Raw genomic sequence first — 17478 nt, 5'->3', positions numbered from 1 at the left:
TTGCCATACACAGTTCCACCATGTCCCCGTTTGAGTCACCCTAAACCATACCACAAGCGTTGTTCCTCAACAATTCCATACAACCACTCGCCTCTTGTTTGGCCACGAGTCAGTGGTCTTTCCTCAAGTCATTTTTAACCAAATCGTGGCTTCAAGTATAGCATAGACGCTTGAACTTTGATACTGTAGCAGACGCTTCTACAGCCGCTGGCGAGAGACTAAATTCCGTCTACTGAAATAATCCGTGTACCAACAATGTCCTCTGAAAACCAAACGAACGGGTGAATGTGATTTTTGCTGGCGTAGAAAGTGCAACAGACCTCGAGAAACGGTTATCTTTTTTAAGAGCTTCAGATTGTGAAAGTTAGACATGGTCGCAGATGTGCACCCCTCAGGGCTAGACAGTCTTATCCTCACTGGGTCTTTTAAAGCACCATTAACCTTCCTCTGAGGTCTTGGATCAGTCTTGGGTCTTATAAGATGTGAAGATGTTTGAAAGAGAGAAATGACGCCGCAGTTGTTCAGGTCTGGAATACTTTACTCTCAAATAGTGCAACAAAAGCTTCAACTTAAAAACATGAGTTATGGTTGGACGTTCCTATCTTTTTCGACTGCTCTGCTATGGTTAAAGCACCAGAATATTGCTTTTTAGTTAGAATTCTGGCTTGTTGCGTTCTAGGTATATATAATACGCTTATACAGCTAGCGCAGAAATTTCGCGCTTACCGAGAATGGTGATCGTTTTTGCGCAGAATTCGGCGATGAACCATAGAGTAATGTCCTTACTCTATGGATGAACCAGAGCCATGAAATTTGGCCCAGGTTGATCACGTTCAATATAAACCTCCAATGTCGAAGTTTTGATTCTTGATTTGTATTCCTGTCAGATGATGTTAAGTGTAGGCTCACTTAGCTTCATCTATGATGTATAAGATAAGCTTTCTCGTTTCATCCGTTAATGTGATTTCAATATCTTACGGCCGTTCATAAAATAAAAAGAATGAGAAAAAAAGTTGGATGTTTTTCCGGCTCTTAGAATCAAAGTTGTTGTAAGCCGAGGCAATCTGTCATGAAGAAGAAAGAACGACGAAGAAAAAGGATGTAAAAGATAATGCGCTTTTGCCTGGCGGCCCGACACTCCGAGAATGAGAGGGGGAAATGGCTGCTGAGTGTCTACCGTATAAAAGCGCGCTTCCCCGGCGACGGTCTCCGCGTTATTAGCAATCCCCATGGGGTGCTTCTTGAGAACGTCAGGGAATGAACAATAGATACTCATATCGGCTATCCTTCGAGGTTTGGATGTCAAGAAATAAAAAATGCCCCAGGAACTAGATCAGAATCGGTGATTTATATAAGTATCGCTCAATTTGCATCACCGGGGCACACCAGGGACTCATGGGGAAGAACGCGCTGTTTGACGGGTACGGTTTGTCGAGTAGTGCCATCGGTCAGTCTGTCCGGTTTATTTTTCTGGTTTTGCCTGTTGGAGCCTATGGCTTGGAGAAACTTACAGTGGCGAAACCAGAGGGGGGCTCAATGGACCTGCCTCTTTTACTCCGAAAAACAAAGGCAACCCCAAGAACAAAACAATTGGGACACTCTATAGATAAAGGGTACTGTATGCGGTGTAGGAGGGAAAAGGAATCCGCAACAATTAGCAATATTTTGTGAACATGTTTCTGGAAATAAGTGACTTAACAAAAACAATCATAATGCTAAAAAGTTATGTTTTAAAGTATAGCATTATGAGTAAAAGTTCCTCCCGAGACTCAGTGTTTGGAACGAGGAAAAAACAAGATGTCATGTTTATCTTTACCATTTGAATATCAACCTCGTTCCCAGTAGTGTACGATCTCGCTGCATTATTTTCCAGCACTGCCCATTGTTCTCTATGCAAGTATGGTTCCCTGACGACCTCCATTGAAACGGTACGGTACGACCTCCATTGAAACGGTACGGTAACACGGATTGGGTACCGCGTCTAATTTGAAACTCAGCCTCGGTGTAAAATTACTTTCCGAGTGGGCTGCTACAGCTCATGGCTACGGCTGTATGGCTACTGAGGTGTTACTAAGGGCGTCCTATATAGATACTTCAACACAAATTCCACGGCAAGCCATTCGTAGCCGGTCGTAGTCGTATAGCCATAACCACCTATTGTGACATACACGGCTGAACAGTCGGTGACCCGTGCAGCAACTTCCCCGTGTCTCTTCGCTATTCTGTTTGTAAAAACTAAAATATATTACTCCAATTCTATATAGGGCATTGAACTCAGGCCCCTTAAAGAAAATTTATTTTCGACATGGCCTCACATTTGCGCGAACGTTAATGCCTGGTGCGACAAGTAGACTGGGGATCGATATCTTAAATAATTTAACTGGCCATTTCCCAATGGGAAAACACACGGATTATATTTCCAACGAGTCTGAAACTCGACTTCAAAAAATTCTCTTTCTTTATCAGAAGTAGGGAGACGATGATATAATGCACTTTTATTTTTGCACAATTTTCTCTGTCGAGTCTCAGTCCAGAGGGAGATGGATTGGGATAAAGATCTTTTGAATAGGAGGGAAGTTTTGTCTTCATATTTTTTGTGTGTGGGTACATGAACAAATACATTTTTTATCGTGTTATTATTTTTTTCAAATCATGTGCGCAGCATTGTCGCGTTGGGTTTAACTTTCTTCGTATGTTTGTTCGTCTGTCTGTCTGTCTATCTGTCTGTCTATCTTCGAATTTCAGTCTTTTGTTTGTTTGTTTGTTTGTATGTTCGTTTGTTGGGGTGTTTGTTTGTTAGTTGGTCTTTATGTTTAAACAAACACGACTCAATGTGTAATTAAGTCTAATTTAAGAAAACCTAATATTTGTATGAAAAACGCAACAGCTTATTTCGGTTAATACATACAACCAACATTATCTCAAAATCTGTATTACTTTTTAATCTTAAACCTTTTTACATTTTTAAAATCTGAAAATAAAACTGTCTCTAGTGAGATTTTGTTTAAGGTTATCCATAAACTGATGTTTGAGGAGTGCTTTGATTCTGATATTTAAATTCCAAAGATATTTTGACAGATCATTTTTTAGCAGTTCCATTTTATAACCATGATTATGTATTTTGGTCGCCTTCTCGGCAAAATATTGCTTTCAAAATTACCCTTTTTTTATTCCGATGTGACAAAGACTTGACTTCATATGAGATGAACATACGACTCTGGGGTATTGTCCTCTATGTGGTTTCCATGGAGACGTAAAACGTCCATTCTAATGTGTCAAAAAGGGGGATAAAGTAAAAGAGAATATAAACCGAGACGCAAACACAGGGAAGTAGAGATTGTTGACCCAGTGATGTGTTCAAGTTAAACACCTTGTTCTGTTTTCTTTTAATTTATTTCTCTCTTATTATTTCAGGCTAAAACCCCCTTGTGCATTATAGAGTGATAGGCCCCGCGAGAAAGTTATGAAGGCTCTTGGCCCAGCGAAAAGTTGTCAACATTTTTGTCAATGACTTGTTTTAAAATTTTAAAGTTTGATGTTTCTCAAGTGAGGCTGAGAAGTGCATTATTTGACTCACCAAAATGGCTGACACGATAGAGTGCTGCACGATATGCAAGGGCTGTAGGTTACAATTTCCCGAGTTTGGCAGAAAATTTTGCTTGAAAAAATTCTTTGTTGAGCAGAAATTGAGTGGAGCACCAGTTGCCACATTGTAAACTTTATGAAATTTGGGCTTTATGGAATTTGGCCCTGGGCTTCTACAACTCCAAAATGAACAATTACCCAAACTATGTCTCCATATCTTGTAAGGAAAGACGATGAATTGAAAACCTCGTTGTACATCATTCGATACTCTTGACTTTTAGCAAGGTGTAGAGATATTGATCTGTTCGGATATGTTTACAAGTGTTTGCAAACTGTCTGGGATATCATGTGACTTGCACGTGGTGCAGGTGAATGTAATAATGGGACATCTTGAAGACATGTTGGAACCACGTGGGATGTTCTATAAGTTAAAGGTAGAGAGCCATGGATTGTTTTTGTCGGTATGCTTAGGCAAAATTGAGTGCAAGTCACATTTGAAGGTTTCAACTTAATGCTGGAGTCGAGACCATCCACTTAGTTAGGGCGCCCTCTATGTAAGCATGAGGTTGCAGCGAGCAGGGCCCAATTTCATAATAGTTTTTCAGCAGAAAATGTTGCTCAGCAAATTGAGTTGGGCACCGGTGACAACAGTATAAACCGTATGAAATGTTGGCTTGTAACCTGCTTCTGCTAAGCAGCATTTTTCTGTACTTTACGTGTTTTGCTTACAACAGGCAATATGAAGTTGGTCCTGCAGAAGAATTATATTGCAACAGGGGGAAAATGTGATCCGGAAGGTTCTGTATAGGAGCCGTCGGAATGTTTTATTATAGCTGCCATGACTCCCCTACCACTCAATCAACACATAAGCGGTCTACATGCCTGCCTAACCGTCGCACTATTTCCAGAGCATAGTAACCTGTTGTCATGGTGACTCTTGAAGCTGAATGGTTGTTTCTTCTGGTTGATAAGATACTGTTTCTATCGCCGTTGTTTTTCCACCTCGACCCCTTTGCTGAGAGTGTGTTATGATAGGGGGACGTCTCTTCGACTTCACTGTCTTGACCGTTAGAGGAGTAATACATTAGCCTGCTGAAGTTTGTTGATGTAATATCTTGTAGACGGAGATCCGGAAAACACGAGGCGTGCATGCTCTGAATGACGCGCCGTCAAATGGGTGTGATTTACGGTCAAGTGGGTTAGGGCGGCCGGGGAGGAGTTTCCTAGTCCGAAGACCGGGTTTGATTTTAGGAGTAGTGTCGCTAAGGTTTGTAGAATGCTTAAATCTTTGGAACTTTGTAAAACATGTTTTGTTTATTGATCGTATGCCTGCAATGTGAATACAAAACGACAGATCGACTACTCCTGGGTAGAGAGAAGCAATTAATGGTTAGGATGGAGGCACGCTGGGGGGGGGGGGGGCATTTCAAATGGACCATAACTTAATTTGGTCACCCTCCAATCCTTGAACTATTTATTGGGTTTTAATAACATGTGATTCGATTTTAGGTTAGGTCTATGCCCTTGACATGATTTTACGGAGCGAAGTTCACCAGCTTTAATATTATTTACCAGTTTCCTAATTCCCCCCAAAGAAGAAGTAAAATTCAGAGTCAATTGAGCGTGGATGATCTGATCAACTTAAGTGCATTACTGTTTGGACGGAGAGCGTAAGAAATGAAAAATGGCCGATACGTGGGTTGAACGTGCCACTTAGCGGCCGCATTGGGATTTCAGATGGCGATTTATTATTGGCAATAATTCACTGTCATTAATATTTGTAGACGACCACTAGTAGCTCGTGTGTGATTTATTCATCTGGTCAGTCGAAACACCCAAACAGGTCTGATGCATGCAGCACCAGTTAATTTCATTTCATGTAATTCTGGTTGCGAAGCCAAGAACTCTCAGAAAAAAAACTATATCACATTAGCAAAGCACCCAAGTGTAGAGAAGACAGGGAAAGAAGTGTCAATTTTAGATGTGGAAGGAAAACCCCGGAAAATTAATCAAAGAAAAAACCTACGCAATGGACTGCTCAATCCACAAAGTACTCCTGGCGTGATTCGAACCGGGGTCTTAGATCTGGAAGACAAACCCAAACATTAATAATACATCATTAATAATATTGAACAACACTTACACAGATAATGTCCTGATGTTTTTAAAATTAGCTTTACTCCAAGCACCCCTTCACTGAGGCATAAGCTTAACGCCGCAGGTTGGGGGGGGGGGTAGTTTAGTGAGCAACACATCCTCGTTCCCTTGACAGTCGAATGTTATTCACCCCTCGTTTAATTCATGTGGGTGTCCAATTACTCCTGTCGTTTTCAACCCTGAGTACGGTTAAAACAAACACTTCGGATCGCATTTCCACCTTCGCACTATCTGATGAGAATTCCATCTCAAGACATTTTTTAAGAGGCGGGATGTCTTCTTAAATCAAAGATGACAAGTGAATTACGCGGGAGGATTGGATGCAATTTATAATGGAATGAAGATGAACAAATTACAAATAAATGAATAATTTGTTGTATCTGACAGTGTACTTTACATGTAACATGGTATCTCATGACGTCATTGCTTATTGCCCGAGAAGGATTTTCTAATTAAAGTGAAGTCCGAGGTTTGTGTGTTGTTGTGAATGTGTAACTAGGCACAAGTTACACAATGCTCAAACTGGTGTATGTGTCAGAAACTCGGTCAATTTCATACTCTGTTAAGCAGAAAATACTGCTTAGCAAGTGTGTTTGCTGAGGCAAAAATTAGTGGGTCAACAGTTGCGAAAATGACAACCTTATGTAGTTTTGGCTGGTATTCAGTTTCTGTTAAGCCCTTTTTGCAGTTTGTTTGCTTATAGGTTTTATACAATTGGTCACCAATGCTCCCCTCTAGAAACTTCATGGCGTGTAATAATTGACACATAAAATTATTTCCCGGTGAGGGCGCTGCTGCGCTGCCCAATTTATGGGTCAGGCTATTTTTTTACGCAATATTTCTTGGTCGTATTGACCAAAATTTTGGATCACACGAGTTTTTCTCTTTTTCTCTCTTTTTTTCATTTATTTTATGTCAAACTCGGAACCAAAGCCTGATACATTGATTTCTTAGAGAGGTGAAAAGAGGGCGAAATGAGCATTAAAAACTAACTGACAAATTGAGAAATGAAATTTTGATCAGTTTATTTTGAAATCAGGTGACAATTTGGAATGTAAATGTTTTGTTTATGACACCATTTTCCAAATAACTATCTGACATCATTGAAGAGATATGATGTGAGGGATTTTTACCTTATTTGTTCACTGTGATTATACACCCGTGACATTATAGGTATGATCGTCTTTGATATCTCAACTAGATATGACTACAGTTGTGAAAATAAACTTTGCAGTCGGCACGATCGTCAGATTAAACACAGAGAATATCCCCCTCGCGTATGCCGCCATAGCTTTGGGATTGCCTGGAACTGGTTGCCTAAAATTGACTCTCGTGGCCTTTCCCTGACAGGAGAAAGCTATGGTGACATATTATTATGATCTCCCTCGTATCGTAACCGTTTTCCTCATTTATGATCAGGATTTAGGGCCACAGATTTTGCAGTTTTAGACAAAGCACAATGTGTAATATACAAAGTATATTCAATCAATATTCAATCAACCATATTGAGCCCCTTTTTACACGAGAGCAATTTAGCAAGTGTCCCTTGCTAATATTGTAGTATGGTTGTAAAAATTTACAAACTTATCTCGTGTGAAAACGTCACAAACTCCAGGCCTAGTGTCCAATAATTTCTGTTGCAAAATCTTGTCAAACATTGCTACATTTTTACAGCCATGCTAAAATCAAGCAAGTCAGTTATATTGCTGTCGAAAAAACGACGGGTGTTGTCACAGGAATATATTTTGCTCTGTCATGTGTACTACAACCTTTATCCAGAGTATAATTGTCAAAGTCATTTGTAATTATTCTTTGATTTACGCACCATTAGAAAAGCAAAGTTTGGAACTGAAAATAATGTTAACTCATTGTTTGGAAATTTCAAACCACAACCAGGAAGTTTCATGGAATGGGTTACGTGTTCCGAATCATGTGTTGGTGGACGTGAGGGCTTTGCTATGAAGTGCAGTTTATTCCAATAATCCCCATGACATCATCAATGCATCTGTATCATTGTTTAGGGATACGATTGTTTAGAATTTGAATCATAATGACAAGTCATCGCTTATGAAATGCAAAACTTTTTTATTTTTTAGGTGTTGAAAAAATAAATTCTCACAGGATAGTTTTAGAGTAAAACTAACTATCTGCATTATGCCTATATAGCATTAAATTAAAACAATTGAACGGTTCCATCACCCAAAGGTAATAAACTTTGCCTTTAAAAAATCCAAGAAACTATTCCACGCATCTTTGACAAATCGGCACTTTGCTTTGTTGCTTATAATTTTCTGATTGGACAGCACTGCGCGAGTTATATGCAAATTATTAAATTCTGTGTCTCTATTGGTCCTTTTGTTAATGACGTGCAATAAACAGTCGGTGACCAGACGATCGTGTGTTGTGTGCATTCAATGCATGCCACGCGTTCACACACAACAAGTGAACGTACGGTATGTGAATGTGTGTGTTGTATGCGAACGTGCTGCAGACGAGTTTTAGACAGTGTGCAAAGCTTTCATTTCGTGTACAAAAAGCAATAGGAAATCTAGTGAGAGTTCCGTCATTTCTGAAGTTCTTTTGCTTGGAAACTAAATCATTTACATCCAGAATGTTACCCTCAGCATGGACACATACCTAAGGTGAGTACATTTGAGCACATTAAAAGCTGTGTTTGTATTGTTTTATGAGATGGTTTGCCGATGTAAAGAACCAAGTTACGCACGTGTATTGGCTTGTTTTCTTGGGATTATCTACACGGGAAAAACAAGCCACACGCCCCGCGGGTCGCTTGACCATTCATTATATGGTCTGGACATCTGCAGTGCTGGACTAGTGTTTCATTTTCATCGCTACATTGTGACCAAAGTCTTACATTTTGAGCTTGAAATTTGACGAGAGTTTGTGGTGGTTGATAACGGCACTATGTTGATCATGTAACTTATAACAATTATTAGGAAATGTGATATTTTTGCAGTGTTTTTGCAATTTATACAGTGTATTGTGTTACATAAATTTGTATCATTTTTTAAAACCTAGGGCTAGTGAGTTGGCCTTTCCTAACCCGGGGGCAAGTGTGGGGTTTCGTGTTCAAAATTTAATCAAAAGAGTATTAATATTGGCTCATATGAAAATGTGATTAGTAACTACGATAACCGTGACGTGACTACGGTTACGGTTTCAACTATTTGATAAGCTGTTTTCCTTAGGTTTTTATTACTCAAATTCTGAAAGAGTATCTGTACTGAGTTGCATAGAAATACATTTACAATGTACACTTACCTAATTTACACTTAATTTTGAAGATAACGATATGATACCATTGGGGTATGGATAATTAAGTTTTGATGGAAGTTCTTTTATAATTTACTGTTCATTTATTGACTTTTCATTGCTTTGTTTAGGTGGTTTTGTTTTTCATACTCAATGTTTGTTTTGTTTGTTATTTTTATGTCATCTTTCATCTTCTTATAATCTTAATTGGAATTTTTTTTTTTACGACAAAGCTATCGCAATCACTTTTTTATGATACTTTAAAAAAAAAAATATTTTGATACCGTTATGTGAGCTTTTACTTGAATCAATTTGTGCGGACGACGTCAGAAAGCTCAGTAGTCAGAAATGCACGCTAACAATAACATTTGTAAGGACTAATCCTGAATGGTATTTAACCCTCACACAAACATCAAAAACCTTCAAATGGTGCCTTCTGAATCCTCAGGGAATTAAACTCACCTAGAGCCAAATCCTATTTTCATTGGACGCTCAACCGCAAGAGTTGAGGTTTTCTGAAAACGATTTTGATAAAAAAAAGAATTGAAAAGAGGGAGAAAAGGTGTTTTTTGACCCGCAGTATGAAAAGAGTGCAGAATTTTGACAGACGCTTTCTTTATGAGTGACTAGAAGTCGACCATTTCTCTTTTTTGAGGTGTTTTTCTTAAAGGTTTTGACTTGCGGGATACAAAAAATAATTGGCCGCAGGTTAAGTGTTATCGTGGAATTTGTGTAGGTTTTAGGAATAGGAAGTGCAAGCTAAGGGCAGGTGGTGATTTGAAGTATAGTCGTTGTGTTTGTGGGTGTGGTCGTTAGAATGATCGGTATGGCGTTTTGTCGTCTTGTACTTTCGCTACCTGTAGAGCTTACATTCCGAACTTTGTAAAAAGTGTTTTTAGGGAATTCTTTTTTTTAGATGCCAATTTATATTTGGTTTGCGGTAGCACTGTGTCTTCTTGCTGGGTAGAGAGAATTTGTCTCGCTGTTATTCTCCAAACTTAAGAAGAAGTTGATGTGTTAGGAACAATGCATTTTCAGTCACTCAGGACAAGGTCTCTGAAAGGAAGCTCTTAATTTTATGGGTGTGAATAAGTTCCTATCAAGACTCTCATGAAATCAGTTCTAATTAGGCCATCATATAAAAAATAAGAAAAATAATCTCATAACAAAAGAAGTCAGTGACCTTTAATAAAGTGACAATGAATTTGATTTAGAATTTCCAGAAAACAAAGAGAGAGAAAATTATCTCACATCCTGTGGAGGGGACGCTGTCAGCAATCCTTTGTTTGATGGACGTTATTGGTAGTGATTTTACTTCCTTGTTATCTCGTGTTCTAGATCATATTATCCAATGTGCACCAATACTCCCCAGGATACATCCTCTATTAGAGAAATTGAAATGACTCGATTTAAAGGCACTGGATACAATTGGTATTAATTGAATGACATAAAAACTGAATTGGTAACGAGCAATAGAGAGCTGATGATCATTGTGAGAAACCGCTCCCTCTGAAGTAATATATTTTTTGAGGAGGAGGTTACTTCTCACTCAAATAATAAAACACTTCAGCTGAGGCCTTTTATTATGCATTGAAAGCACACAAAGTAATGGTGTTTTTTCTTTCATCTCTTGCAAATTCGATGACCAACTGAGCCCAAATGTTCAAAGGTTTGTTATTCTAGATGCATTATTATGTTGGGACATATCAAGTGAGAATACCGGTCTTTGACAATTACCAAACATATCCAGTGCCTTTAACACGAAACTGGAAATAAGAGTGTTAGCCAAATTTCCTGTTGTTTTACCGACAACGTATCCGGACTGTCTGTGTTTTTCGTTCGAAGTCGGATATTGAAAAGAAGAAATGTTTGCAATATCCTGATACAAAAAACCCTAGAATTTCTTTTTAAAAAAAGTCAGCTTCTTGTCATCGACCAATTTTCTTTGTTCTACATTCACCCTTTACATTCACCCACTTGCAAAATACAAGTTAAAACAAATTTTGTGTTTAATACGAGTAAGAATTTTCTTAAAGTATTCTGGCTGGCTAGTTCAGTGCTAAACTAGGGTCCCAAATTTGACTGCTAAAATGGCAGACAGTTTTTAAAGCAGACAGTAGTCAAGTGTGATGTCATTGCATTGGGAAAATGCTAGTAGAAGTACACAATGTAAGCGACAGTTTGGTTGTTGTTACCTAAATGGTAATGGATTTTGCTAGTGAAAGCAGGGACCCTAATAAATCACTCAAGGCATTTGGGTTTTTGAAATCTTTGAAAAAACTAACATCCATCTTGTAACAAGTGGGCTTTCAAAACTAAACAAACAATGAAACTACTGTTTGTCATTTACAATACACATTGTGTGTCGTAGCACAATCCCTAAAAAGCCAAGTACTCAAATTCACACCTTCTGATTGTCCAGGAGGATGTGAGCCTTTTTTTTTCCTTTTCTTTTTTCCTCTTTTTTTTAAGGAGGAAAGAACCTCAACCCACAATAACAAAATTGCTGGCTTTGTGGATTTGAAATCAATCATTGAAAAAAGGAAGAAGAAAATACATTAAAAATTTAGTCTTTCGGGGGATATTAAAGACAAAAATGTGGTCCTTAAAAAGGATGTCAGGCAAGTGCGTTTTTTTCTACTTGGCCTTAATTTTAATGAAACTCATCGCCAGAAACTTGAAAGTGAAAATAAATCCCTGAATCTAGGTGATCATGAATAAGAAAAGAGACATTTCTGTTGTTTCTTACTTTTGAGCTGGGGGCAAGGATTTGTTACCGTTGACAACCAATACTGGTAAGATTAGTGTTCGCTGTAAACAAACGCCTTGAGTTCCACTAACCAATTTATAAAATTTACATCTAATGCATACTGCTAGCTGTTGAATGCCTTTTGATTTTAAATAAAATTTTGAAACTTGATAACAGTGCTTTTTCAATAGGTTTAGTCATGGTTTAGTCAACCCAGTTTTGTGCTTCTTGAAAAAATAAAACTCTTATCAAAACATTACTTGGCTTTTTTCTTCTTCTTTGTACTTCTTCTTAGAATTTGTAGACCACATTTTGTACATTGTTAAAGGAATTAATATTTATGGAATCTTTTGAATTATTTTTCTTCAGAAGTTGAGTGAGGTATACCACATGACGAGCACGTGAGAGCTAGGAAGCTAAAACAGGTGTTTAAAAAGACGTCAATTAAGAGAGAGTCTGTCTAGGTGTCAGTTTCCTTTGTAATTGAATGGCAGGCTTAGGAAACTTAAGCTCAGCCTTTGAACGAATGCAGATGGATAGCCCAACATCAAACGAGTCGGCTGGCTCATCCTCAACAACAAGTATGAGTCACTCTTCAAACTCTCGCTCTAATTCCTCAGCGTCTCGCAACTCATCAGTCTCAAGAAACTCATCAACGTCTCGTTGCAGTCGAGCTAATCATAGCTCAGTACATGATTGGGACGGGACGAGCGGTAACCATAGAGGGAGTATAGACACACTTAATACGAGTATCCATGACGAGTATGAGTGCGTCGAGCGACATGACTGTCTGACAGAACTCGATAAAGTGCCATGGGGTGAGAGACACATTGCGAGAATACTACAGGTTGAGCGTACGAGACAAATCATTAAAACTGTACCCTACGATGTCATACAGCGAGTGTCGTATCTTCTACAGCGCCCTCTAGTACGCATTGCTAAGGAAGCGCAACGTCTGAGCGTCATGTATGGAAAGTGCACAAAAAACGAGATCCACACAGCTATAAAGTTGATTCTTTCCCAACCGCTGGCAGAGGTGTGTCTTTCGTCGTCTCTTCGTGCTCTCTCCTTATACCAGATGAGTTCGGAGTGTTACCAGAAAAGCAAGAAATCAAGATCAGAACTGATATTTCCCGTCGGACGCTTCTACCGCTGGCTCATCGACACCAAGATATCGCTACGCGTCCACAGCCACGCGGCCGTCTATCTAGCGGCTTGTATGGAGACATTGGTACTGGAGATATTTTGTCGCGCCTGCGTCGATTATGAGAGATCAGACGGGGAACTTTCAATGGCGGTGTTGGAGTATGGGATTGCTAATGATATGAACTTATGGGGAATCATGCAACCATTTGAGCATCTGATCTGTGGACGGAATTCCTCAGGTGAGTGTTTTTTATTTTTTTAGTAAAAAGTTTTTCCGAAATGAATCCATAGTCTTATAAGATGAAGTTTGCGATAACACCATGTGCACGTCTCCTTTGAGGAGTGTTGGTTATGAAAAGATCTAGTGGTTGATAACTCAACATTGCGATCAGTATGCTCTGATCGTCTTCAAAAGAATTTCCCTATCAATTGGGTTTGAAAGCTGCTTGAGTCTGTTTTGCAATTCATATCATTTTCAAGTGGAATTTTAAATCCCTTAAGATTGACTGTTTCTTAACCTCGCTGCTTACATTTAATTTTTTTAGTAACATATGGGTTCAATTAACCTTGATTTGATATAAGTAAAATGCAATTCCTTGCTTTATAGCTATCGGGCGAAGTCTAGTCGGGCGAAGTCTAGTCATCAAGTATATTTTTCCCATAGGGGTGACCTTGCTTGTAGCACCACTTGTTGTGGTCTGAATGTCTGAACTAAATAGGATCTTGACAACATTTTAATGCTTGCTGTATTTTTCAGTTGTATTAAGACTTGCTGGTACTTGTGGGGTTATTTTTGAGGGGAGAGGGTATTTTATCAAAGTCTTGAAAACAAATGCTGGCTGTACGCTTCTCACTTTCTGTTTCGGCTAGATTTGGAAACCCTTCTCATGTTGACCTTCATAAACTGCAGAATTAAGTAGCGTTCAAATCTTCATGAGATCTTCTTTAAAACTAACAGTCCGCAGGCCAAGTACCAGTTTTGAGAACCATTCAAAAAGTCTGCCTAAGTGTAAGAGATTGAAGTGGTCCAACTGGCACGCCAAGACTGTCCAATCCATTTGGTTTCAATTTTCAAGTTCTGCGCAATAAAATAAATCTAAAATGGATCAGTTTTGAAAATGCAGAGAAACTGGCACTACTGACTAGTCTTTGAACAATTCCAGGATGTTCCCTGCCACGTTTTAACTCTAGGCTTTACTGATTTGTGGCAAATATAAATTTATATTTGCCTAAAATTCACCGGATGAGAACTTAGAATACAAATGTGTACATGTATGTGGAAGCGACCTCATAATAGCACAATACTTTGACTGTCCAAACAACGCCCAACTGTTTCTCATCTGTTATTCATATTCTGTTGTTATTTATTACCATAGCTCCTTGATCTCAGACCCAGCTGGACTTTCAAACATTCATAATCCACCCATATCACACTCCAAATTACACATCCAATTACTATAATGTTTGAGATGATCTAGTAACCTGCAGTTTTGGGCAGTTATAGAGAAACCAATGTGGGTCACAGGTTGATGGGAGTATAGGAGGAAAAGATGATAAGTAAACCACCTGCAAACAATTCTGCTTCGTAAATATTTTTGCTAAGCAAGAATTGAGTGGGGTACCAGTCGCAGCTGTATGGTATTTTGGCAGGTAACCTGTTTCTGCTAAGCAATTTATTTCATAAAGCTGTTAAGCAGATAATTCTGCTTACTAAATATTTTTGCTAAGCAAGAATTGAGTTGGGATACCAGTCGCAGCTGTATGGTATTTTGGCTGGTAATCTGTTTCGCTTTTAATTTGTTTCTGTGCTTAGTAAGTTTCTATGCTTTATGAAAAAAAATTGGATTTCCATAACTAACTTTCCTATCTGAGTTGACTATTTGTTCCTTGTGGATTTCTTTGTTGTTTCTGCCGCTTTCCTTGTTGTATTGTAAACTTGGGTGTGATCCCTGGCCACACAGTTAGTTAATGGCTGTAGGGCTTCTGACTGGCACCACCGCCCCCCTCCCCCCCCCTCCCCCCCTCCCCCATCCCATTGTACAAAGATGACAAAAATAGGAAGGCTGCAAACATAGGGCCAGAAATCTCAGTTGGTACAGTGCTGGTGCGTTAATCTGGATGTCATTGGTTCAAATCACGTTCTTGTCAATTTTTCTTTGTTCAACCCCAAATCATTTTTTATTTCTTGTCAGACAATGGCAGTGTGTCAGAACCAGTGTTTATATAGTGAAAAATCGTGAGTTTATGCAAACTGACAAAATATACACAAAATATACGCAAAACATGAAATGTGGACGAAGGAAACAGCGTTGTTTGACTGGGTTTTGCCTCGGTTTTGGTTACTGACAGTTACAAGAGAGGGATGCAGAACAAGAAAGGATTATAAATATAAATTACAATACAAAGTGCAGACACCTGTAGGTGCCCACTTATAATTGATTGATGACCGGGTTGTCATGGTTAGGTTAACCCAGTTGGGTATTTAGGTTGTCATGGTCCGGTTAACCCAGTCAACACAAAGTCACCCACTTTAGGATTATTTGGTTTAGTTGGCTTTTCATACTTCCTATTTATATTTATAGACATGTAGTCACCAAGCTTAGAGCAGAAAAAGTTTGATTCACACAAGTTCATGTTTTGAAGCAGAAAATTCAATGCATCACAACAAAATATTTGGTCTAACTTTATTCATCTGGTCATAAAAAGCGCTCTACGTGCATGTTTTTTCTACCGATGTCACAAAATGACTGTTTAGGAACTAATAACTCATCAACAAATGTTGCAAGATTGAAAGCATTGACAGCTCTTATGAAAGTCTGCTTTATGTTGGCATAGTACAATTTCAAAAAAATATCAATAGCCTCTGAAATAGCAGTTTGAAAAATAATTCAACTTCAAGCGATTTTCTCCAAACAATTTCTGTGGTGCAGATTTGTCACACTGTGAAAACAGTGACGATATTTGGTCATCAGTGAACATTTCTGGCTCTTAATTATTGAAATTTGTTACAAATTTCAGATTCAAGTAACTAGGTCATTGACCTGTATTTCCTTTCCTACTTTTCCTCCTACCTGTTGCTTTTGAAATAAATACTAGCTTCTATTTCTAGGTAAACTGTTTTTTTTTCTTTTGAAGTTTCCATATCAAACCACTGTCCCGGGCAGGACACTCAGGGTTATATATTTTCACTAAAATATAATTAATAATTGATTTTGGATTCTTATTAGATAATGCTAACTTCCTGTCCTGAAACTCTAGCAATTTGATCAAATTATTTCCTGAGCTTCCCTCCTTTACTGTCGATATGACACTTACCTCCGATGTGCCAGAAATCAATAAGAAAAGCAGTACAATGGTTTTAGTTTATCCAAGATGTTGATGCTTTTATCACATTTTTATGTCGCTATTAGAAGAAAAACCTGAAGGTATACCGAGAAAGTTGAACTCTACATCGCTGGAAAAGACATCAAGTTAAAATTTTGCAGATCGAATTTCAAAGGGCACCTCAGAATGTTCGCCTAAATTATAAAAACGAGAATTCTCATCTTACACTAGCTTCAAATTTTAATGGATTTCGCATGTTTTAAGGAGTCGTATTGCATGGTCCATGTACAAGCGCCGTTCGAAGATTGGCGCATTTGGTGTTGGTGACTGTAAAAGAAACTTGTCCTTCTTTATTTATTCATTTTCTCCTTTCCTTGATCTGTGGCAAGATCTTCTATGATAAATCGTTTTCTGAATGAATACATGAAAAACACTCCTATTTGTAGATTGCAGCTTGTCTCACAGTTGTTTTATTATTTTGGGGGCACTTTATTCACCAATTTCTTTAAAGATGGCTTACATGCTAGATGAGTTTAGTGCAAAATATAATTGTTTCTCAGAAAATGTGCCGCGTCTAGATGATGTTAGTGCAAAAAGGAATTGTTTCTCAGAAAATGTGCAACAGGTCAACTTGGAAGCATTTTTATCTTTCAAAAAAAATGTGTTAAAAAGAAATCATTGTTTTGATGTTTACAATTGGTAATTTCTATTTCAGCTTGCAATCAATCCTAACGATGGTGGTTTTGTGTTCTGGTAAATAGTGGAACCGATCTGAGAATGTCTGTAAAATTTCCTGTCAATTTTGGTCAAAAGAAAACAACAACATCCTGAGGGTTGGTTAGATTAAATAAATGTACTTCCTTAATCTGGTACCTGGGCCCAATTTTTTAAAGCATGAGCACAAAAACTTGCTAAGCACAGAAAAATATTGCTTAACAGAAAAAGGTTACCAGCCAAAATTACTTTCTTATTTTGCATTGTTGTGACTGGTGTCCCGATCATTTTATACTTAGTAAATTGCCGTAATGTTCTGTGCTTTTGCTGTGATATCTTTGTAAGATTTTCAATACTGTATACAAAACTAAATTTTCCTCATAGAAGTGCCCCTTACCGTAAGACAATTTCTGTACCCTTCAGAGCAAAGTTCAAGACCTGATTATGCCATTGATTGGCGATCTACACTATTCAGATACTAGATACTTGTACTGAATGTACTATGTAGAAGGAAATTGATGCAATTGTGT

At 38.3% G+C, this 17478-nt stretch overlaps 1 protein-coding gene across 2 annotated transcripts in view; it reads left to right on the top strand.

Annotated features, from left to right (window-relative positions):
- Window positions 1–8200: 8200 nt before the first annotated feature.
- The window catches only part of LOC139954086 (ankyrin repeat and BTB/POZ domain-containing protein 2-like), a 49388-nt gene continuing 40110 nt past the window's right edge, over window positions 8201–17478 (top strand). For both annotated transcript variants that reach the window (XM_071953748.1, XM_071953747.1), the window contains exons 1-2: window positions 8201–8384; window positions 12134–13149. In XM_071953748.1, the coding sequence (XP_071809849.1) occupies window positions 12252–13149 (898 nt within the window). In that variant the 5' untranslated portion in view covers window positions 8201–8384; window positions 12134–12251. The remainder of the gene's footprint in view (window positions 8385–12133; window positions 13150–17478) is intronic.

The sequence above is a fragment of the Asterias amurensis genome, chromosome 22, assembly GCF_032118995.1.
Source record: "Asterias amurensis chromosome 22, ASM3211899v1".
NCBI classification, from domain to species: Eukaryota; Metazoa; Echinodermata; class Asteroidea; order Forcipulatida; family Asteriidae; genus Asterias; species Asterias amurensis.
Note: the sequence above shows the minus strand (reverse complement) of the source record. Positions and strands in the feature narration are given on the sequence as shown.